The 23,042-nt window shown below is 44.0% G+C and overlaps 3 protein-coding genes across 4 annotated transcripts; 1 reads left to right on the forward strand and 2 right to left on the reverse strand.

Moving 5' to 3' along the window:
- Positions 1-6,388: 6,388 nt before the first annotated feature.
- On the reverse strand, positions 6,389-11,583 carry LOC310781735 (zinc finger BED domain-containing protein 4). Of its 2 annotated transcripts, XM_083642346.1 has the most exons (5): positions 11,113-11,583; positions 10,476-10,724; positions 10,073-10,332; positions 9,402-9,993; positions 6,389-7,906 (listed from the first exon to the last, which is right to left on the reverse strand). In XM_083642346.1, the coding sequence occupies exons 1-5, from the start codon at positions 11,260-11,262 to the stop codon at positions 7,064-7,066; spliced, it is 2,094 nt and encodes a 697-aa protein (XP_083498472.1). In that variant the 5' UTR covers positions 11,263-11,583; the 3' UTR covers positions 6,389-7,063. The 2 variants fall into 2 exon arrangements, with proteins under 2 accessions (XP_083498472.1, XP_083498473.1); XM_083642347.1 differs by lacking the exon at positions 10,476-10,724.
- An 870-nt stretch (positions 11,584-12,453) lies between these two features.
- On the reverse strand, positions 12,454-15,599 carry vma22 (vacuolar ATPase assembly factor VMA22). The gene is made up of 5 exons (XM_083642360.1): positions 15,387-15,599; positions 14,530-14,633; positions 14,296-14,405; positions 13,992-14,201; positions 12,454-12,988 (listed from the first exon to the last, which is right to left on the reverse strand). Exons 1-5 carry the CDS (start codon positions 15,504-15,506, stop codon positions 12,852-12,854), a joined length of 681 nt encoding a protein of 226 aa, XP_083498486.1. The 5' UTR covers positions 15,507-15,599; the 3' UTR covers positions 12,454-12,851.
- A 2,846-nt stretch (positions 15,600-18,445) lies between these two features.
- On the forward strand, positions 18,446-21,840 carry ebp (EBP cholestenol delta-isomerase). The gene is made up of 5 exons (XM_083642359.1): positions 18,446-18,557; positions 18,829-19,141; positions 19,394-19,430; positions 19,546-19,676; positions 20,824-21,840. Exons 2-5 carry the CDS (start codon positions 18,832-18,834, stop codon positions 21,045-21,047), a joined length of 702 nt encoding a protein of 233 aa, XP_083498485.1. The 5' UTR covers positions 18,446-18,557; positions 18,829-18,831; the 3' UTR covers positions 21,048-21,840.
- The last annotated feature ends 1,202 nt before the right edge of the window (positions 21,841-23,042 follow it).

Below are 23,042 nucleotides of genomic sequence, written 5' to 3' on the forward strand. Positions count from 1 at the left end.
ACACACATACCGAGTCCCTGAATAAAGACACACACACACCGAGTCCCTGAATAAAGACACGCACACACCGAGTCCAATGAATAAAGACACGCACACACCGAGTCCCTGAATAAAGACACGCACACACCGAGTCCAATGAATAAAGACACGCACACACCGAGTCCCTGAATAAAGACACGCACACACCGAGTCCAATGAATAAAGACACACACACACAGAGTCCCTGAATAAAGACACGCACACACCGAGTCCAATGAATAAAGACACGCACACACCGAGTCCCTGAATAAAGACACGCACACACCGAGTCCAATGAATAAAGACACGCACACACCGAGTCCCTGAATAAAGACACGCACACACCGAGTCCAATGAATAAAGACACGCACACACCGAGTCCCTGAATAAAGACACGCACACACCGAGTCCCTGAATAAAGACACACACACACGAGTCCCTGAATAAAGACACGCACACACCGAGTCCCTGAATAAAGACACACACACACCGAGTCCCTGAATAAAGACACACACACACTGTAACATTCAACGTTCTCCTTCAGACTAAGGCCCAGCACAGGTTCTCCTTCAAACTTAAGGCCCAGCACAGGTTCTCCTTCAGACTAAGGCCCAGCACAGGTTCTCCATCAAACTCAGGCCCAGCACAGGTTCTCCTTCAAACTCAGGCCCAGCACAGGTTCTCCTTCAAACTTAAGGCCCAGCACAGGTTCTCCTTCAAAACTCAGGCCCAGCACAGGTTCTCCTTCAGACTCAGGCCCAGCACAGGTTCTCCTTCAAACTCAGGCCCAGCACAGGTTCTCCTTCAGACTCAGGCCCAGCACAGGTTCTCCATCAAAACTCAGGCCCAGCACAGGTTCTCCTTCAAAACTCAGGCCCAGCACAGGTTCTCCTTCAAAACTCAGGCCCAGCACAGGTTCTCCTTCAAAGCTCAGGCCCAGCACAGGTTCTCCTTCAAAACTCAGGCCCAGCACAGGTTCTCCTTCAAACTCAGGCCCAGCACAGGTTCTCCTTCAAAATCAGGCCCAGCACAGGTTCTCCTTCAAAACTCAGGCCCAGCACAGGTTCTCCTTAAAAACTCAGGCCCAGCACAGGTTCTCCTTCAAAACTCAGGCCCAGCACAGGTTCTCCTTCAAACTCAGGCCCAGCACAGGTTCTCCTTCAAACTTAAGGCCCAGCACAGGTTCTCCTTCAAACTCAGGCCCAGCACAGGTTCTCCTTCAAACTCAGGCCCAGCACAGGTTCTCCTTCAAACTTAAGGCCCAGCACAGGTTCTCCTTCAAACTTAAGGCCCAGCACAGGTTCTCCTTCAAACTCAGGCCCAGCACAGGTTCTCCTTCAAAACTCAGGCCCAGCACAGGTTCTCCTTCAAAACTCTGGTCCAGCACAGGTTCTCCTTCAAACTCAGGCCCAGCACAGGTTCTCCTTCAAAACTCAGGCCCAGCACAGAGCGGCTCCACAATAGCTCAGTGGAGTCAGACAAAGAGAAATCCTCTTGTGGACCACATGCACACATCTTCTCTTCCAGGGCAGAAGAAGGGTCAAACCCATTTCAATTCCACACAATTCAGGAACAGAATTGGAAATTGGAAAAGGGGAGAAAAAAGAGAGCAGATAATGAATTTGAAATGGAATTGACCTCCACCGTTGTCGGAGGGCATGTGGGGTTAGGAGGACTGGCAGAGGAAGATATAATACATTATCGTAAAAAAAATAATTATAATAATAAATATATATATACATACATATAAAACAAATGTAAAAAATGGACAGCCGCATAGCAGCTTTCAGCTCTCCTCCACTAACAAGAAGACTGTGTGTAAACGTACACACACATACATGAATGCACACTAGGCTCTACACACACACACACACACACACACACACACATGAATGCACACCAGTGGTGGCTGATGAGCTTGGAAACAGGGGAGGAAGCTAGTGCGGCACTAGCCCCTTTTCCTTTTATAAAAGTAAAAGGTTTTCTGTGCAAGGCGAATAGAAACTCACGTCATATTAATATAATTCAAATACTATTCAACTTAAAAGGTCCCTTCAAAACATATTTTAAGATGCATAAAGACTATACTTTAATCGTCTAGTTTTAATCACTATGGCCCACTAGCTCAGAGAGTTGGTTTGCTGTCTAGCAGTTTGGTGCTTGTGGGTTTGAGCCACAGTGACTTTTGAGGTTGTGGGTTCGAGCCTCAGTCAGTTTTGAATGTCGACAGCCAGAGGAAAGAGTCATTTAAAGCCCTGAGAAAACCTCATTCAATCAGTCTGACTTGGTGGCACAGAGAGTAGGCTTGCTGCCCGGCAATATTGAGGCCTCAGCCACTTTTGCGGTCGTGGGTTCGAGCCTCAGTCAGTTTTGAATAATGACAGGCAGAGGGAAGAGACAAGAGGGAAGAGACAAGAGTGCCCGGAGAAGAGCCGTGAGTGTGAAGGGCAGCTGGTGGTGTGAAGGAATAATACACACAGTGACACCGGGGCCAGAGGTTGTGGGTTCTAATCCCGTTCCGCTGGCACTGCCTGGAGCCAAGGGGGGGGATGTTCTCCCCCCCTGACCTCTGCAGAGACATGAGCAGAGGGTTATGAGACAGAAAACCACAGAGAGCTGAAATTTTACTGACATCGGAAATATGTTTTATGTAACTGTTCTGGTTGCTCCTCCTGGCTGCTGCTAGGCGTAAAAATAACTTTTTGAAAAACTGCTCTAGACTCAGTATATGACATGTCTGGATCTCTTTGCAGTCTGTCCACAGTGTCCATTTCAGTGGATCTGTAGGAGGCGCTGTGTCGCTCTGTGTATCTGCCTGTAGGAGGCGCTACGCTGGTGATGTTAAAGACAGGGCAGTGCTGTAATATGTCTCCTCCATCAGGAATCGAACCAACAGTCTACCTGTCAGACAGAGACAGCGACACAGCCGCTCAGCTGACTGAGCTATGAGCTGTTGGGAGTTAAGCTTCTGATTTCTACACACTGTATTCACACTGACAATAACACAACATAAAGAGTGAGACAGGTGAGATTTCTACCAGTGAGTTTAGCTAGAGTCAGGGACTGACTAGTCTCCTTCATCAGCTTATTTATATCAGTGTTCAAACTACTGGTGATGATAAAGAAGGATCACTGCTGCAGCTTATAATGTGAGTACTGCCCAAAAAAATGTAGGCGTTTTTTTTTTCCGTGTGCGCGCCATACCTGTATACAGTGTGGCATAATTGTGCTTTAAGTAAAACAGTTGTCTAATGGTAAAGTAAAGGCGAAATGAATTATGCAAAGGACAAATAATATGAAAACGAATAAGCAAGAATATGAAAATGGATTAAAAAATGCACATTTTAAATTGCATTTTGCAAATCAGCATCAGTCTTTCATTTGTCAAATTAATTAATTTAATTTAAATGGCTCATTTATAAGCATTTTTATTAATAAGGTTTATAAATAGTTTTATCAAACAGCTAATTTAAAAGCATTTTTTTCTTCTAGAAGCCGTCTGGAAGGTGATGTAGCCTACAGTAACCTAAGCGAAAAGCACATTAGATTGTGCACAAAAGAAATCCATGCAGTCAGCAGAGAAATCCTTATCCAAAGCAAAAGATTCCCACCAGGAATAAAAGAACAGACACCGAATTGGGCACTGGGTGGGCAATTTCTCTCTCTCTCTCTCTCTCTCTCTCTCTCTCTCTCTCTCTCTCTCTCTCTCTCTCTCTGCTGTCCTCTTCCCCCTTACGTCTAGCTTGACGGTGCAGCTGAGCTGATAAATGCCGACTTGTTCAACGAGCAACAGGTTAGCGGATGTGATAGATAACATCATTATCAGTACAGGGGGACACACTCTCAACAGTGCTGCTGCATCAACATGTTAGTTACATTCCAATTCATCAACTTTGGAGCGTTATTTACCCCCCCTTCCCGACATCCTAGGTTGACATGCTTCGTCCCAATCGATTCCTTATTTCTTCTAAATTATTAGGCTACAGACCGCTTTATAGATCCACACTGTTACAGCAGGCAACATCAAACTTAAGTTAGTTAGTTAGTCTGTCAGTAAAAGGCTTGATGGATGAACAAATCAATCAAAAACACTTCACTACGTCCAACATAGGCTACAAGATTTGTTGCAATTTGCTATGCAAATTGCTGTTTCGTTCCACGCTGGTTCCGCGCTGCCAAATTCAGTTAAAAAATGTGCGAGTTTAAGATCGCCAAATGGCGGGCTATTCAGCATAAAACAATATAATACGAAAAAGTAGCACTGCTTGGTGGACGCCGAATTTAGTAGAAGACCCGGATAACTCGAACTGAATTGACTTACTTGAATATCCATGCAGTCTGTAGCCGGTGCGAGTGCAGCCGATGAGGTTAAATTATCCCAGTGTTTGCTTGTGAGCCTCTGTCCTCCGTGTGAACCACGCTGCCCTCTCTAAACTCTGCGTAATACAATGCAACGACTGTCTGGCTTGTGAGCTAACTTACTGATTGATAATATAAAAGATAGGTTAATAGGAAAAGAGAAAGGGGAAAATATAGGTGCTACTGTCTGTAAATCTATCTATTAGCCTGTCAGGTCTTCATTTCCTGTATTTCCAATGGAGCGCTGCGGATTCAACACGATTTTCAGACGTAGGCTATTCAGCATTGGACAATACAGAATGTCAATCACTGTCAGCCATCTATCCAACCAACAACCAATTAGATTTCACCTGGTTTAACCAGGGTAAGGGCGTGCGAACCTCCAGCTCAATGTGATTGGTGGGAAAACACATCACTCTCACGTGTTTCTGTCAGGTTTCTGTGAATTGCAAGTGTTTTTCAACCAATCATATTTTTCATTAGATAAATGACCAAATAAATAAACACCCACAGGGCGAAGTTTTTTTTATCTGCCTACTAAAGGCTGGGACCAGGGCCAGAGTGACTCTCTGCATGGAGCTCTCCTTTCCATCAGTTCAGGTCACTGTTGTTTAAGCATATAAGAATATAATGAATGGAAAAATGAGCGTCTGCACATAAGAAAAAACACATTTGATTGATATTTTATTATAAAAAAAAAATTGAAAAATGAAAAAAAAAAAAAAAAAAAAAAAAATTATAATATTTTTTTTTATATAAAATCCCCAATCTAATAGAGGAGGACCATCCTCCTATGCCTCACTGGAAAAACCTCCTCTGATGCACACTAGGCTTTAACGCAGGGGTGGGCAACTATTTTTCATGGGGGGCCACATGAGAAATCCAGATTGTTGCCGGGGGCCGAACAAATATTGTCATGCCGTAATGGATGGGCAACTTTGATGATAGAGAGGGCCACAAAAAAATGTCCTCGCTACCAGATTTTGCTGAGGGCTGAACGGCGCCAGCACGAAAAATTTGGGGCATTTGAAGCCAGGTTTAGAGGAATAACTCATTTTAAATTAACAATTGTGATGTCATTATTCAGTCTTAACCACCAATATTTGATCCTTTTCCTCACTCACTCTTATGTCACCACCTGCTCTCCCTGCAGGGCTTGAAATTAACTTTTTTCACCACCTGCCAATATGGCTGCTAGATTTTAAAGTTACCAGCCAATTAGAATTTCCACTAGCCAAAATGTTTTTCTTGAAATAAACCAGAATATGAGTGTGTTAATTTAAGCATAAGTATCAGTAAGTGGCCCGGGATTCTCAAAGCCTGTGTTGGGGGTCACACAAGAACAAAAATGCACTCTTGAAGCTAAATAAATCCAAAACCAACAAGTTAATTATTTAAATTTCTACTTCAATGTAGAACAGTCATTTCTTACACATGAGATTACTTTTAGCCTTTAGTCATAAATATTATTGAAAGATATTCCATATTTCAGACTGAAATGCTATAACAGAAGAGTATTGCCCAGAATGACATGAACGTTTGGACACTTATTCCGCGGGTATATTGCATGTTGCGTTCAAGTGCACTGTAAAAAAAAAAAAAAAAAAAAAAAAAATTGTTGCAATTCCATCGCGGGCCGTATGTTGCCCATGTATGCTTTAACGTGACACACCTCTCCACACACACACACACACACATGAATGCACACTAGGCTATAAGGTGACACACCTCTCCACACACACACACATGAATGCACACTAGGCTATAACGTGACACACCTCTCCACACACACACACACACACACTAGGCTATAAGGTGACACACCTCTCCACACACACACACACACACACACACACACACACACTAGGCTATAAGGTGACACACCTCTCCACACACACACACACACACACACACCTCTGCATGAAGGGTTGAAACTCATTTATTGTGACGTCTCAGTGATGATGAGCCATACAGACAGAGAGATGAAAGAAAAAGGGGTGATGTAATAATGTCATGTGTTCAGGGGGGTGATGTAATAATGTCATGTGTTCAGGGGGGTGATGTAATGTCATGTGTTCAGGGGGGTGATGTAATAATGTCATGTGTTCAGGGGGGTGATGTAATGTCATGTGTTCAGGGGGGTGATGTAATGTCATGTGTTCTCTGGCTGATGCCTTCCACCTGCCTCTAAGGTTATCATGTATGTAAATAAATGATAAGCTATGCTTTCAAAGGACCATTATGGTTATCCTTAGAGTTTCACTGGAGTAATATTGGCTGTTAATATACGGGCACAAGCTGTCTTTTGGGGGGGGGGGGGTTAGTGGTCTTGTGTTGTCTGGAGACCCTTCTCAGGCGATAATGTCAAAAGTAAATTCTTTAGTATTGATCTGCTTCTTGTCCTCTCGGTCCACAGCATGTGATAGGATAGTCCATATGCAGGCTACATGGTAAAGAGACATACAGACATAGAATCCCACGCCTAACAGTCATCTCGAAAGTCCTACTCAAGAATGGAAACTGGGTCTCCGCTCTGACCTCTGGGTAAGTCACCTCATATCCACTTCTGATGTATAAGGACCATGTTCTGTTGCTAGGTCAAGTTCCTCGGAGAGGAACGTAGGTTAGCATCCGAGAAGTAGCTTTACTATAGGTAAAACAGAATTGGCTCTGTTAACCCGAATGTCTAAGTCCATAATAATCGGTAGTTGGCTTTGAGGTAGATGAGCGTCTCCAGGTTCTTTGGTAAGACACGGCCTCTCTCCAGCCGCAGACAGCGCCCCGCGGTGGAGAAAATGCTCTCCACCGTAGTGCCACTAGCAGGTATGGTAAAGGCCCTCTTCGCCATCTGGGCAAGCAGAGGGAAGTCAATCGCCTTCCGTCGCCAGTAATGCAAGGCCTCCTCATCTGTGGGTTCCTCGCGCAGGTAGACAGCCAGCTCCTGCTCCAGGCTCTTGGCCTGTGTGGTGGGTCTCTGCTTGATGAAGGAGAACAGCTTGCAGGGCCGGGACAGCGAGGACACCAGAGATGGAGTGGAGGCCGGGGGAGACTGGCCTTGGGAACGGAGGTCCGTGTTGGGGTCTACGGGGCTGGAGGCCGGGGAATGTTTGGTCAGCTCCTCTATGAGAACTTGCCTGTGCCAGTCGGGGTTGCTGCTCCAAGTGAGCTTGAACTGGGGGTCCAGTGTGGTGGCGGTGATGTAGAGGGGGTCCTCCAGGATGGGGGCCAGCCGACGCTCGACGGCCTGACCGAGGCCCACTAGGAGAGAGGGACAGTGGGGGGCTGAGGTCTCAGAGAGGTGCTTGCGGAGGCCCAGGACACACGGCAAGGCTAGGCTGATGGATATGTGTCTGTCCGTCCGTCTGTCTGCCTGTCTGTCCCCGTGCACCATGTCCCAGGCCTCGGTGAAGGGCTCCAGGGTGTCAGTCAACTCCCTCAGCAGGGCCCTCTCTGGACCACCCAGCGCCAGCTCCCCTCTACCGCTCACCTCCTCCAGGAACTCCACAGAGTCCAGCAGCCGGCGAAGCACCTGCACACAGTTGATGGAACCAGACACCAATCAATTAACATCACTCAAACAGTCCAAAGCCTCGCCTGGTAAAACCCACTCCTGATCACGTAAACTCACATTCTGTCACCTTCTATGCATCTGTCTGGACTCCCTCCCACCCTCAGCATGGGCCAATCAGGGACTTGCCTCGTAGTTGACAACCTAACTGTCCAATCAGGGATGCTACTGGCAAAACAGTAATGGCGGCTCCCGAAGCAACGAGTGTTAATGTTAAAGTCGAGGTGAACCCGTTCGTCACGTGCATCTGAGTCCGTTTCAGACTGAAAACAAATTGAGAGGTGGACCATATATGGTGTCGATGATTTGATTTGACAATTCTGAGGACTGGCTTTGGCATTGGCCAATCCTGGCGTGTTCCACCCCCAAATCCGGGTGGGATTCAGCGTGTTGTCGTGCTACGCGAGTGGGATCCGCGGAGTACCAGGCAGCCAGGCTGCTTCGTGCGGAGCGAGCGGACAATCCGTGGCATGGGTGCTGCCCGCCCGCCTGGAAACTCCGAGAGACGACCCCTGACAGCCAGGGAGGCTGTCAGGGGTCGGAGGCGCGCGCCATTATCGTTATAAATGTAAATAATATTCCTGGAATGCGTGTTTTAACGAGCCAGTTACATTTCTTTGCATTCTTAGAGATTATAGTTTTTGTTTTTTGTTCAAGTTTCTAACAATTGGCCAAGTTAGTAGTTAGTTTATGGCATAGGAATTCTGCCAGATGACAGGCACTAGGCGCCATTTTCTCTTTCTTTTGGAAGAGAAAATTATCCTGAAATGAAGATTTGATTGACAGCTGCATGTTGTGATATGATTGGTTGAAATGGGGTAGAAATTTGATAGTACTAGGTGACGTCAGCATACTCAGCAAACTGTACATTACTGTTATCAATGAAATCTTGAAAAATGAACTTTTGATGTGAAAAAGTGTGAAACACGAAAGAAATTAGACTTTTGTGATTTTGTTTGCATACATTATTAAATAGGTGCACTGCATACCCAGGTATTTGAACTAAAAGAAAAGAAAAGAAAAGTCATTTTTGGGTTCAGCCCGACTTTAACGTTAGTAGAGTAAACACAGCCATAAGAACAAGACTAGAGTATGCAGTAGAGGAGTTTCTCGACAGAAAAGACGTTTTCGCCATTCTTCCGAGTAGATTTGGATTTGGTTTGGCGATGCTGATTGGCTGAAAGAGTTGTCTGTCAAGGCAAGTACTCCCGCCCACTGAAATCAATGTGGACAGCTTGGAGTCCAGACTGATACATAGAGCAAAACAGAATGTGACATCCCGTTATCAGGATGGTTTTTACCAGCCTATCAAAAGCCGGAAACACAAACTACAGAAACACATTCATGCTATTATTGCACAAAATCTAACATTGCTCCATAATTAATTATTATTTTACATAATGAATCTACACAACTTATGGACACATCTACTGTATGCATTATTAACATGACATACCTTAAGCTGAGGAGCCCAGTCTCTCATAACTTGAGGGGCGCTCCCTGGTGCCCCTATCACCACCCCGGGACCCTCAAACACCTGGCTGAGCTTCTCTGGTGGGACGGCGGAGGTGATGTAGTTGTAGAAGCAGGCAGCTTTGGCTAACGTGGAGGAGAGCTGGGGACAGGAGTGCAAGCCCTCTCTGACACACTGATCAAGACAGCGCGAGAAACAGTCCACTCGACATACGCCCAGACTCCGCTCCCACGAGTCCTCCCATTCGCCCTCTCCTCCCTCCTCGCTGTGCCCGTTCCTGCTCCCTTCCTCCAAATCATTGCCATCGTCCTCTTCTTCATCCTCCTCCTCCTCTTGCCCGCTGCGCAAAATGTGGAAACCCGGAAGACAACATGGCTGCAGGGCTGTCGGCGCCAGGAAAGGGTCAGCGACGACACGGAACGCTCTCCCGGACACGCCGTGAGACTGACACACCTCGTCGAAATCTGTCAGCAGGCGATTGGCTGAGCCTCCACCAACCAGGGGAAGGCACGCCAGAAGGGCAGAACGCATCTGCCAGTCAGATGTAAGGAAGTGGCAGGTGACGCCGAGGTACCTGAAAGAAAGATGGACTCATCAGCGAGATCATTAAGCCACGTGGCCGTTGTGTTGTCTGGCTGATTTTAGCTGCTCACCCTGAAGTGGCTCCAGAGAGGCCCCTCCAGAGATCCAGGCTGAGGCTGAGGGCGTGCGCGGAGGCCAGGGCCTGACGGGTTGCCAGCTGGGCCTGGTAGGCGTAGGCTGGGAGCAGTTGGCTCTGGAGGTAGTGCTGCGGCTCGGGGGTATAGCGAGGCTCCAGGAGCTGCAGCAACTCTCTGAAGCCTTGGTTCTCCACCATGGAGGCCGGCTGCAGGTCACGCACGATCATCTTAGCTATGGCCTCGGAGATCAGAACCTAACAGTGAGAAGAACCAGCATACATGATCTCGATTATATAGTAAAATATTAGATTATAGTGGTAAAGGATGTCGCAGCTTTTCATTACTTTAGCAGCCTGACTAGCTGCATTGCTAAGTGATGGCGGACTATAACCCACACCTGCCGTGGGTCATGTCTGTCGAACTTGGTCACTCCTCCTCCTCCTCCAGCACCTCCTCCTACTCCGCCCTCCAGGATTCCGATTCCTCCCACCCCACCTCCTCCTCCACCTCCAGTGCTGATGGGGTGGGTGTAGCGGGTGGTGGTCCCTCCATTGGTGGTGAAACTGTGCAGCGAACCAGAGGAGTAAGCCTCTCTCTTCATATCCTTCCTTTTCACAAACTCATCATACATAGCCTGGTGCTTACGCTAAGGAAGAGAGGGACAGGGGGGGGGGGGGGCAGGAGGGGGGGGGGGGGGGGGGGGGGGTACAATGTTATTTACTGACAATCACATTATTTTGGTGTCTGCCTCTCTATTCCATACTGGCGTGTCTTAATATCTGTGAGAGGAGACACATTGGCAATGCCCTGGTAAAGAAAAGTGATAGACTGAGACATTAAAGTCAATTTCATGACAGCACAATAGCCTGCACTTAGTTGTCCAAGTGTAATATATATATACAGCCCCCAAAAGGTGCTGTAAGCACCGTCTGTATGCATAGTATGACCAACAGACATAGGGCAATGCCAGCAATAAGTGTGTTTGTCCCTTCATGCTGACGGCGATAAAGAACATTTTATTTTGAAATCGTTACCTTGAGATGCGTTACGAAGTTGGACGTGACACTTCGCTTTGCCTGGATCCTGGTGCCACACGCCTTGCAGTTGGACTCGATCTTGCCATTCTCACCCTCAAATACAATATTAAAGTAATCCAGAATAGACACCTTGGAAATAGACGCCATTGGAGCTCACAGTTCTTGCCCAGAAGTAAATATAGGCTTTTTTTTTTTTTTATCAACTTGCGATCAAGGACAGTCTGGTATGGATCTCGCCTCGCCTCTAATCATCAGCGCAGGGCCGACGTGTTTACTTCTCAATCGTGGTGATCATCACACATCAGAAATTGCTGCCAGTTGCGTAGACAAAAGACAATTGAATCCGAAGCAGGAGTTGCGTGGCGTGCACGTCCGAAATCGGGCTACAGTGATGTTAAGCTGCCTAAACATCCGTAATAATCATCATGGTGATTGTGAAGCTGCATCTGTTGTTCCTGCGCTCCCATCCGTCCGTCGCTCCTCCTGTCCGGACCTACTGTGCAGAGCGGCGTGTTTCATGGAGGCATACCAGGCAGACAGACTGTAATTGGACCAGGAAGTACACACAATAACGGGACCTTCGTTTCCTACTAGTTCGGCAGTTCCCGGTGATGCTCGGCTCTCCCAGGCAAGCCGGGCCAAGCTGGATCCGACCATCCGATGTAGTGGCGCTAATATAAGAGAAAGACGCTCTTTTTAACCTAAGGTTTATATATATATATATATATATATATATATATATATATAAATTATATATATATATATATATATATATATAGACATACACACACGATATATATATACATGTATATAGCCTACACACACACAAATGATCAATATTTAATACACCCAATTATAGACCATTGCACAATCTTTTTAGCGATTCTCAACCTTTTTCATATCGAGCCCCCCTAATTTAGCCTACATTAGAGCCATGGACCCATTTTATGAGATTTTGCTTCTCAGACACATTTGAGAATATTTTTTAATATTAGATTAGATATGGATTTTGTCCAGAATTCCATGACTATCTTTGTAGAGATATAAAAGATAGCCTGCATTATGACTAAAACAGTCATTCAACAATTCATCCATTTGCTGTGGAGCCCCTGGCGGTCCGGTCCCCAGACTCCACATTGAGAATGCACTGCTTTAGAAAAGCCCATACAGTCTCTCCCCAGACTCAAACATGACATTGAATCGCTGCGCTCCGCATAGGCCTACTAACAGTGCATCAGCGTACTTTTGGGTCCGGCGTTGAGACTAGAAACGCCTAACAGAATACACAGATTGCATTTTTTTTTTTTATTGAATAGGTTTAAGGGGTCTCTTGTTTATTATGCATAAAATACAACATTGATTTAACTAGGCCTGAGTAAAGATTCAAATGAACCAGCAGCAATCACAAACATATCCATCTCAGTTTACACATTCGCTAAAGACACAAAGCCAAAACAGCACAAACACAAAACATCTATTTTATTACCAATAAATATTCCAACATCTGCCAGGTCTGTTCACTCTGACCAGGTCCGTGGTCTTCACTCTGACCAACATGTCATCGTATGTTCTGTGGTGCAGGCCTGAAATCCACCAGGGATCATTTTGGAGTTTGAAGCATCATCCTGAACCTGACACATTGTATGATTGGAGAGCCATCTCAGTTCTTCTCCAGGATTGTTTTGCCAGAAACAGTTCCTCTGTGGCCCTTTCCAGGTTTGACTCGACAGAAACAGTTACTCTGTGACCTCGTCCTGAGTTGCGGGGGTTTCTTCTTGGAGAAAGCGTTTCCGTTTCATGCCGAGCTTCAGCTCTTCTGTGGTGCTGGAAACTGCACTCTGCAGGGCCGCGATCTCAGCCGACAGCTCTATCACTACAAGACAGCAGAAGAGAAGATGGACACGAGGGAAAGTGTCCCCAATCAAAAGAATGCGGGCTTCGAAGCTTCTGTGAGAGGTATTCAAATATATTCAAAGCTTCTCGGGGAACTACTGGGAGGTTCCGATCACCAATCACCTTCGTTTTTTCCCGTCATGTCAAATTCATCCATGTCAATTTAAGATTGTTTGAATTAATTAACCTAAGCGTTATTTAATGACAACAACAACGTTTCAACCCACGCAGTGGGTCTTCATGCCTGATGAAGACCCACTGCGTGGGTTGAAACGTAGATGTGCATACCTGCCAACACTCCCTTATTTTTAACCCTTTCTCCCACTGTGCTCCTGATTGGTCATTCATTTCTCGTGCTGCTAATCTCCAGATTTCATAGTGATACAACTCAAATGGCTGTTTCACACTTTCTGTCTTTTCTGTAAAAATGAAAAAACTGAAAACAGATGAAACCGGTCCCAAGAAGAAATACGCGTCCAAATGTCAGTCCTCACATGGTGCGAGACCTTATCAGCATGCGCTTTAGATGTTGACTTTTGATCACATCTTTTGTACATTGTGTATGTTTATTTTATTATTATTTATTTTACTGTGAGCTATGAATTGAAGACTAATAAAAAGTCATTTAGTTTGCATCCTTGTATTTATTTGTGGTGTAGGGGTATATGGGGGCCGTTGAGATATCGATATCCCAGAAAATCTCCCCCTTTTTCACAGCCCAATGTTGGCAGGTATGGATGTGATCTCGCCCCGGGCGACACGACTGAGGTGAATGACGCGAATGCTCATCGCCCATCCGCTCAAGTTGAAATTTGTCAACTTTGGTGAATAATTTGAAGCTTTTTTTGCCTTGGTGTGAGCGCACGGTTAGTGAGTGCACGTTTTTTTTTTTACTATATTCTGAGTAAAACAATAATAGCAATTCAAGTAGTAGACATTTTAAATTGTTTTAAATTAACATGTTCTGAAGTGTAGCACCACACCTTGCTTGAATGATGACTGCGCTTGTTTGAGAGACTGCGGCACCAGAATCCCAAACCATTTCAGTGGGTCTTGTGGAAGGTTCGGGTCACCTTTGGCTACTGGAGACACCTCAGGAGGCTCCGTTTTCGTCAAGAGCTTCTCACTATTTGCTTTTTCACCCTCCTCTTTTTCGGCAAAGTCTTTTCTTGATTTGACTCTTCTCCTTACACCTAAGAAATGAGACAATGTACAATCTTATTAATTATAACTATTTGTTTATGGTGGATGCAAATAACAGACATTTTCCACACCATATTGACTCACCTTCATCTTGAGGTCCAATATCCTCTACAGACCTCACATCTTTCCCAGACTCATTAGACTTTTGCGTAACTCTTTGTGTGCAGAACTCTACCTCACTGTTATCCAGTCTCCTGTAACACAGAAACCAAGGTCATGACATTTTATTGACAATATTTCTGCAAAACGGATAGCAATGCACAGACACTCATGTGCAAGCATTCGCTCCCATGAAACGTGTCGTGTGGAAGTCCTCACCTAGCATGTACGCAGACTAGTGGCTCTATCTCGCTGGCATACTGAAGAGCAGAGACCTGCTTGTTCCCCATGGAATACCGTGCCTGGGACATGGAAAACCATCCCTATGGGGAGAGTGAAACGGTAACATTGGATCTTTACAACAAATTATATATATATATATACAGTGTATATATATATATATATATATACATACATACATACATACATACATACATGCATACATACATACATACATACATAAATAAATAAATACATAGCCTACATACATACATGGGGTATTGTTTTGGAGAGTTTATGAAAATTGGCTAGCTATCTAAGATCTTGATTATTTGTTTACAAGTCATAATTCAAACAAAAAAAGTTAGTTATCTTCATTTATATTTTAGAAATTGACCTCACATGGAAAATTATATATTATAGATATTGTTTCATGCTGTCCAGAATGTATTTGTGCATGCAGAGGACATTCATTTATTAACATGGATATAGAATGCTTATAGATCATATTCATATTATCATGATCATTATAAATTGATAGATAGGAAGTGTTTCCAGTGAATCAATTAATGACTACCACGTAGCCTACATGTTCAGATGTATTTTTGGGACAATAAATTGTTCTATGTTTTGAAACACAAAAGCATATCTGAAGCATGAGACGTCACTACATTCTTCTGTTGGCTGGTGCTGCTACTCTTTCGCTTGGAAAGAAAGAAAGAAAGAAAGAAAGAAAGAAAGAAAGAAAGAAAGAAAGAAAGAAAGAAAGAAAGAAAGAAAGAAAGAAAGAAAGAAAGAAAGAAAGAAAGAAAGAAAAATACAGAAAAATAAATGCTTTATACAATAAATTGTCTCACCTGCTCTATGAGAGAGTTGAACGTGGCTCGTTTCTCTTCCAGTAGCTCCAGCTGGTCCATGAGACGCAGCAGCTTGTCGTCCAGCAGGAGAGAGGATTCCTCCAACTCTGACAGACCCATCTGGCCTTTTTGCTTCAGTCTTCTTTGATCCAATATTTGCTACTCGTTTTTTTAAGCCTCAGACGTTCGTGGTGGACGTTTAGCTATATGGTTAGCCCATGATTAGCCTTAGCCTGGAGTGGACGTTTGCTACTTCCGCTTAACATCATGTGACTATACTACGTCACCTTGCAGTCTCCTAGGCCGACTGGTTAGCGTGTTCCACCTGCAATACCTGGGTTCGATTCCCACCTACAGCTATGTCCATGGGCTAGATTAGACCGCGGGTGGAGGTAGTGTGACTACTATTCAACCCGGGAATACAAATTAGCCTATAATCTAGGGCAGAGTGCTGGTAAAATAATGCAGAGATCATTTATTTACATATACCCACCTAGCCTCAGAATTCGACTCATTGACCACTGATTGATTGAGTGGTCAATTGAGTGGCCATCCATAAATCATGTTTATTATCGTCTACTTCCCAAATATTTAAACAAGGATATTAGACATACCAAATACATATAAAGATCGAAATAATACTAATACGTTATTATTTATAGACATTTAAACAAATCTGCTATGCAGTTTTAACAGGCAAAACAGTTTTGGGCAGCTAATCACTTTTTTGACACCTGTTGCAGATCCCCCCCCCCCCGAATAGGGGCTGATGACATCATCACCAATGACATAACAATTGCTCGAGTGACATCCGTAATGACATCATCATTGATGGCATCATCACCGATGACATCACGATTGCTCGAGTGACATCGTGTGGCATCATCTGTGACTTGGCCACTTTCTTTCCTTGGTGGTGACAGTTCTCGACGACCTGGCCACTTTCAGTTCTTATCAATGTAAGTTCTTTAATAAGGTCAAAGAAGTTTCCTGTGAATATTATCCTGCTAGCAACACTTACAAAGCTAAAGACATTATGGAAACTGTAAGGTTAGTTTACCTTTTGTAAGTATATTAACTAGGGCTGTCCCAAACGATTATTTTCTTATCGATTCGACTGATGATTATTTTTTCGATTAGTCGATTAATCTAACGATTATTATTATTATTTTTTATTATAGGCTATAACAATAAATTTACCCAAAACAAATAAATAACCAAAAACTTCTCAATTTCTGTATTTTATTTAACCATCTCATTCTCTTTAACAGTCCAACATAAAATCTCTCAAATAAAATTAAAGCAAGAGCTTGTCCTCAAATAAAATGAATATAGTGCAATTCAAAATAAAATAGTAGAATAAATTAAATTCAAGTCACTTTCAGGAGGAATACCAAAAACCTTGTGCAATGTCAACTGAGTTTAGCAGCAGTCCAACATAAAATCATCATCTTACAGTACAATGGTGTGCAATTTTCAGTAACAGTGCTCAAGACAAATGCTCCATGTAAGATGGTCACACATCATCCAGACACAAGGCTGTTAGAAGAGTGTGCTGACGTCAAATGACGCTGCGCTGATGGGTGCTATGTTAGCGGCTAACTGTTACTTGTCGTTACTTTAAATGGCAGTAAAACGCCACTGAATGACCAAATTGATTTAACGTTTAACCATTTCGATTTCCACTTTCCATACGGACCCCAGTATTGGTTAGTTGTTTATAACGTGACTATATTTATAACGTTTATAACGTAGGCTACTCGGTTTCCAGTTTATAACTCGGGTCTACAGCCAGAGTGTGACTTGTAGCTATTGGCAACACACAGATTCAACCCGCAAACCGGAGTACGTTATTAACGTTATAAATATAGTCACGACGTTAACAACTAACCAATGCTGGGGGTCCGTATTGAAAGTGGAAATCGAAATGGTTAAAAGTTAAATCAATTTGGTCATTCAGTGGCATTTTACTGCCATGTAAAGTAACGAAAAGTAACAGTTAGCCGCTAAAATTAGCCACACGTGACGCGTCGAAGCACGTAGCGCGCGTCGACGTAATTACGTAGTCGACGTCATCGATTACGTCGACTCGCAGGTTTATATAGAGAGATCTCACCATCAGTTACCACCAGTCCCATATGGTCTAGCGGTTAGGATTCCTGGTTTTCACCCAGGCGGCCCGGGTTCGACTCCCGGTATGGGAACTACAATTTTGTTTTTTTCTTGTATGTTTTTAGGATGTTGACATTCACTACTACTTTATACACTATTTATATAAAATTATATTGTATTTTAGGTATATAATGAGGAAAATCAAACACGATGTATGATTCCCTCCGACAACACATGCGCATAAAAAAAGATATAGCTGTTAATATTAGGGCTGTCCCAGCGAGTGGAAACGATGCTATTTTCCGAGTTTTTCCTCTGCTTTCATAGACCCACGTGAGTGGACTGGCAGCATAACTCCCAGTAGCTCGCCGTGATCGTATAGTGGTTAGTACTCTGCGTTGTGGCCGCAGCAACCCCGGTTCGAATCCGGGTCACGGCAGGGATTAACACCCCTGGCACGGCTTGGGAGGCGTTGTTTTCATTTGGCACCATTATGATCATCCGTTATCACTCCGTTAAGGAAGATGTGACATGCATAGGAAACATGCCCTGCCGAAGTGATGCACAATCATTACTACTCATACAGATTTGTATTGTAAAAAGGCATCTTCAATTTGTTCATAATATAATTTCGGCAGCACAATAAATGTATAAACTATGCTACCTTGAGTATGTCACTATTTAAAGTCTGAACAATAACGGGTCTTCAGCCCCGTCTTGGTCAAAGTGCCAGTGGGCGGTCACGGGTGTGAGAGACGCATTTTCATTGGCGACCTGCGCTGACAACGTCCATGTTCCGAGATGAAAGACCAATCAACGAGCCGGCAGATCGCATGTGTCGCTACCTCTGTGCATACGGCAATCTGATTGGTCCTTGGAATCACAAGTAACCGCCCCATTACTGTACCGAGTTCCGCGTTTGAGTGTCTCCATTGATTGACCACACACAGCAGTGGGCTCTTACTGCAAAGTGTGCAGTAAGTCTCCCAATTTCTTCAATAACTTGTTGACTTCATCCCAGGTCTGTGCAGCTCGACACTCCTCTTGGCAGCATCCCAGGTAAGAACACAATACCATATACTGATTATAGAATGACTGACTTACAACTGAAAACATCAAATGAATCTATGAATCTATATTGTATTTACTGAATGAATTTGTAGTGTGATCTATGACCAAATCCACGTGCAATGCGATTCAGTACAATGGCAGTGCTGACATTTAGACAAATCTGACACTATGAAACGCATATTTGTATAAAAATCTATCAAACGTTTTAGACCCAGTGTGGATTTTTTTAAGTGAGTTTGTCCATCCCTCCTTCTAACAGACGATGGAGACCGCCTCAACCGCTGGGGTTCTTCACCCCTATTGGCCGCGGGACCTGTCCATCCCTACCTATGTGGCCAACGACCGGTCTATGTCAGAGATCCTGGTGTTTCTGTTCTCTGTGTCTGGAGCGTTTCTGCTGGTCACCTGGCTGATCACCGGCCGAGACGGGCCCGTCGGCAGACTGGGCGCTTGGCGGCGCCTGGCGATATGCTGGTTCGCCGTCTGTGGTTTCATCCACGGCGTCGTCGAGGGCTGGTTCGCACTATATTACGATATCATCCCAGCTGACCAGAGCTTCCTTTCACAGCTGTGTGAGTACAGACGACAGTTCAACCATTTCAGGTGGTCAATTGTGATGCTCGATGCTGCATACCTGCAAACTAGTCACCTTTAGAGGTGACAGTCACCTTTTTCATCCCAAAATAGGGTGCACTTAAGTGACTGATTTCTGAGTGCGAGTGGTTTTGTGTCTGCACCGGGTATCTGTCACCTCTTTCACTCTCCATGAGTTTGCAGCTATGCTAGGTCAATAATATAATAAGTGTCACTTTTCTTATCCACAGGGAAAGAGTACTCCAAAGGCGACAGCCGATATGTAATGTAAGTTAGTTGCCCTTTGCACAGAAATACAATGAAAGAATGAAGCGTTAAAGCAGGAGGACTATTAATAAGCTGTGATTTGTTTTGTACCCCCGCTCCTTTCTTTTCCATCCAGAGCGGATAACTTTACCGTCTGTATGGAGACAGTGACTGCGTGGATGTGGGGACCATTCAGCTTCTGGGCTGTGTTTGCCTTCCTGACCAACAAGCCATACAGATTCGTACTGCAGCTCATCATTTCATTAGGTAAAAAAAACGTGTCACCCTCAGAGCAAATTATCGTGAAACAGCTCAAATCAACAGTTGGACAGTTGAATCCATATCGTCTTGAGTTGTAATCTGTCAACATCCACAACTGTTGCTTCGGGCTCGACTTCACTAAAGCATCTTAGCACCAAGATCATCGTTGTCTATCGGCTTACAATGAAACAATGATGACCATAACTTACGTTCTGAAACAATTAGTCGATTATTATTCGATCGACAGAAAATTAGTCAGAACCATTTAATCTGTAGTCATTTATCAAGTAAAAATACCAGACAATTGCTTCACAAAATGCTAGGATTTGATCGCTTTTCTTCAGTTTATATCATGATAAAATGAATTCGGCTGCTGGTCACACTAAGTAAGCAATTTTAAGACATCACCTGAAGCTCTAGTAACTTGTGAGCAGTGGTAGTAGCCGCACAGCAAGAAGGTCCTGGGATCGATTCCCACCTGGGCGCTCAGGGTGTGTCCCCATCCCCATGTCCTCCGTGCCTACTGCCCAGGTAGGGTCGTCAAAACGGGCCTTTCTGTGTGCAGTTTGCATGTTCTCCCTGGGGTTTCTTCCAGATTGGAACCCCCCCCCCCCCGCAAAAAAGAATTGTCATTATTATTTCAGATATTTTATGGACTAAACTGCTAACCGGTTAACTTAGGACGTACACACTTTTGGGAAAAGCCGGCCTACCTAGCAAAAAAGTTGTCTGGAGCCAATGAATTGCTGTATAGCAGTGATACTCAACTGGCGGCCCGCGATGGAATTGCAAAAAAAAAAAATGTTCATGTAATTCTGGCCAATACTCACACTTCTGTTATAGCATTTCAGTCTGGAATATGGAATATCTTTCAATAATCTATGATTTAGCTACTAAATTGTCAAATACCGCCGTCTGCTCGCTACCCAGGCACTTATGTATGTACTTAACCTAAGTAACTATCCGGTGTGCACAACATTGTCAGAATTGAACTCCATCTGACACCTACAATCTGCTACAGAAAAATGTATATTGTTTGTTTATTAACTGGCCCCTGGCCTTCTATCATTTCACGAAAGTGGCCCCCGGGCAAAGCAAGTTGAGTATCCCTGCTGTATAGCCTCTATAGTTTGAATGCATTATCTGATTCCAGGTCAGCTGTACGGAGCGGTGCTTTACTTCTACACAGAGCACAGAGATGGCTACGCCCACAGCGAGTTGGGACACCCCGTCTACTTCTGGTTCTACTTTGTGTTCATGAACACACTGTGGATCGTCATCCCCCTGCTGCTCATCGTGGACGCGTGGAGACAGCTGTCGGCAGCACAGACACACACAGACACAGCCAGCAGGGGGCACAAGTCCAAGAGGAACTGAGCAGCACAGACACACACAGACACAGCCAGCAGGGGGCACAAGTCCAAGAGGAACTGAGCAGCAATGGGTTAACTGACTGTGGGACCGTGTAGTAGGCCATGTTGTTGTCTACTGGCAACCCGAAGCTTATGGCGAAAGAAAAATGGGGAGGTCATACACACTACGCAATACTGTGCGTTCAGAAACAAAAATGATGCAAAACAGATGTGTGATATTTTTCTATGTTCCTGCACCTTCTTCATCAAATTCAATTACTTTCAAGGCCCATTTAAAAAGAGAGAGGCTTGAATGTGTGAACACTTTCTCAACTGTACTTTGTTAGTGATGGCAGACTAGTGGCCTTTTTTAAAACAGCACAGCAAAACAATATACAGTAGCCTCTGAGTTTAAGAGCTATAGACGGTTTTAACTTGATAACAAAAACATTCTAAATTGAACCCCCGCTCACTTCCTGTTGCAGTGTTTGCTATGGACATAAAAGAAAAAAGAACATTCAAGTGCAGGACTGACCATTCCGTGAAAACCGTCTATACAGCTGAGCAGCGAAAACAAAAGTAACGATGTTGAGTGAATATTTCTGCAGTTTGCCGAATGCTGAGAAAAAGGAAGTGCTGTGGGGTTGCGCTCTCGTGAAAACCGTCAATACTACTCATTCATTCTAAATAAATTCAAGGCCTTTCAATGACCCAAGTATATTTTCAAAAACATGTAATGCCTTGATTTTTTTCACTTCTCTCATCTAAGAAGTCCCCCCCCATGTAGCCTATTGCATGTTGTGCCTTTTGAACAGAACTGTCTGACTTTGTGGAGTTTATTCTGGAGGCTCACAGTCGGAGGGGAAATAAAGTCAACTGTGTTTTCACAAAATCACCTTCACGCTTGTTTATATTTTCACAGAATCCTCACGATGATTTGACTCAACACACTTTTTCTTATACGAACCATATTGTGATATATTGAAAATGACCCCTGTGACTATTCATGATATTGATTTCAACTGTATCACCCAGCCCCACTATACCCATCTGTTCTGCTCTCTCTCGTCCCCCCGCTCTCTCCTTCTACCCCCATTCTCTCACACTTTCTCCCCTCCCTCTGTCTTTCCCTAATAAGTGTTCAATCAATCATGCTATTACAGTATTGTTATTGTAGTGCTCAGCTAAATTTAGGTAGACATATTCTCTGTAAAGCCCTCTGAGACATACGTGTCAATTAGGGCTATACAAATAAACTTGACTTTATTTAGCCTGATACAAAGTGTATCATTGATGTAGCCTTTTGCTCTGCCACTTGCAAACAACAATAATCTGAAGTCAAGCCTTATTCCCTCTCTGGACCATTTTAATTTAAGAACTGATTTGGTATTTTGGTTACTCTAATGTTCCTTTATGCCTAAGTTGATGGATTGCATCCACATCTCAATGACTAAACTTCATGTGAACATAGATTTGAGTTGATTCAATTTAAAGAGTAATTTTAGTTTAAAATTGGGCTTAATGGATAAATGGTCTGGGAGCAAAATGCACAAAGAAACCAACCACAACACCAAGCAAATAATTAGTGTAAAATGTTACACCACAGGTGAATATAACAAAGCACTATTTCCATTATTCCATCCGCTGAAAATTGAAGGCTGGTAAAATGGAACTAACTAGCATCGGGAAAAAATGTTGTCTTGAACTGAACGATAGTCACTTGAGGACTGTTCACGGGCGACTGTGTAGAAGTGCCCCATCTTCTAATTATCACATAGCATTAGTAAAGAAGGGGGGGGAAAGGGGGAGGAAAAGGAAGAAAAATTGGGAGGACGCAGGTTCGAATCCAGCTGTGGACTTTTGAATTTTGTCCAATGTCATTCAGTTATTGCCTTGATGCTCTGAAACGATGTAAATGTGCTGGAACTCAAATCTAATTAAACTATAATGTGATTTTGATCAACTTTTAATGCACCATCACATTAGGCTACTTATGTCAAATGGAAGAGACAGGTTTACA

The sequence above is a fragment of the Poromitra crassiceps genome, assembly GCF_964638095.1.
Source record: "Poromitra crassiceps genome assembly, chromosome: 8".
Lineage (NCBI taxonomy): Eukaryota > Metazoa > Chordata > Actinopteri > Beryciformes > Melamphaidae > Poromitra > Poromitra crassiceps.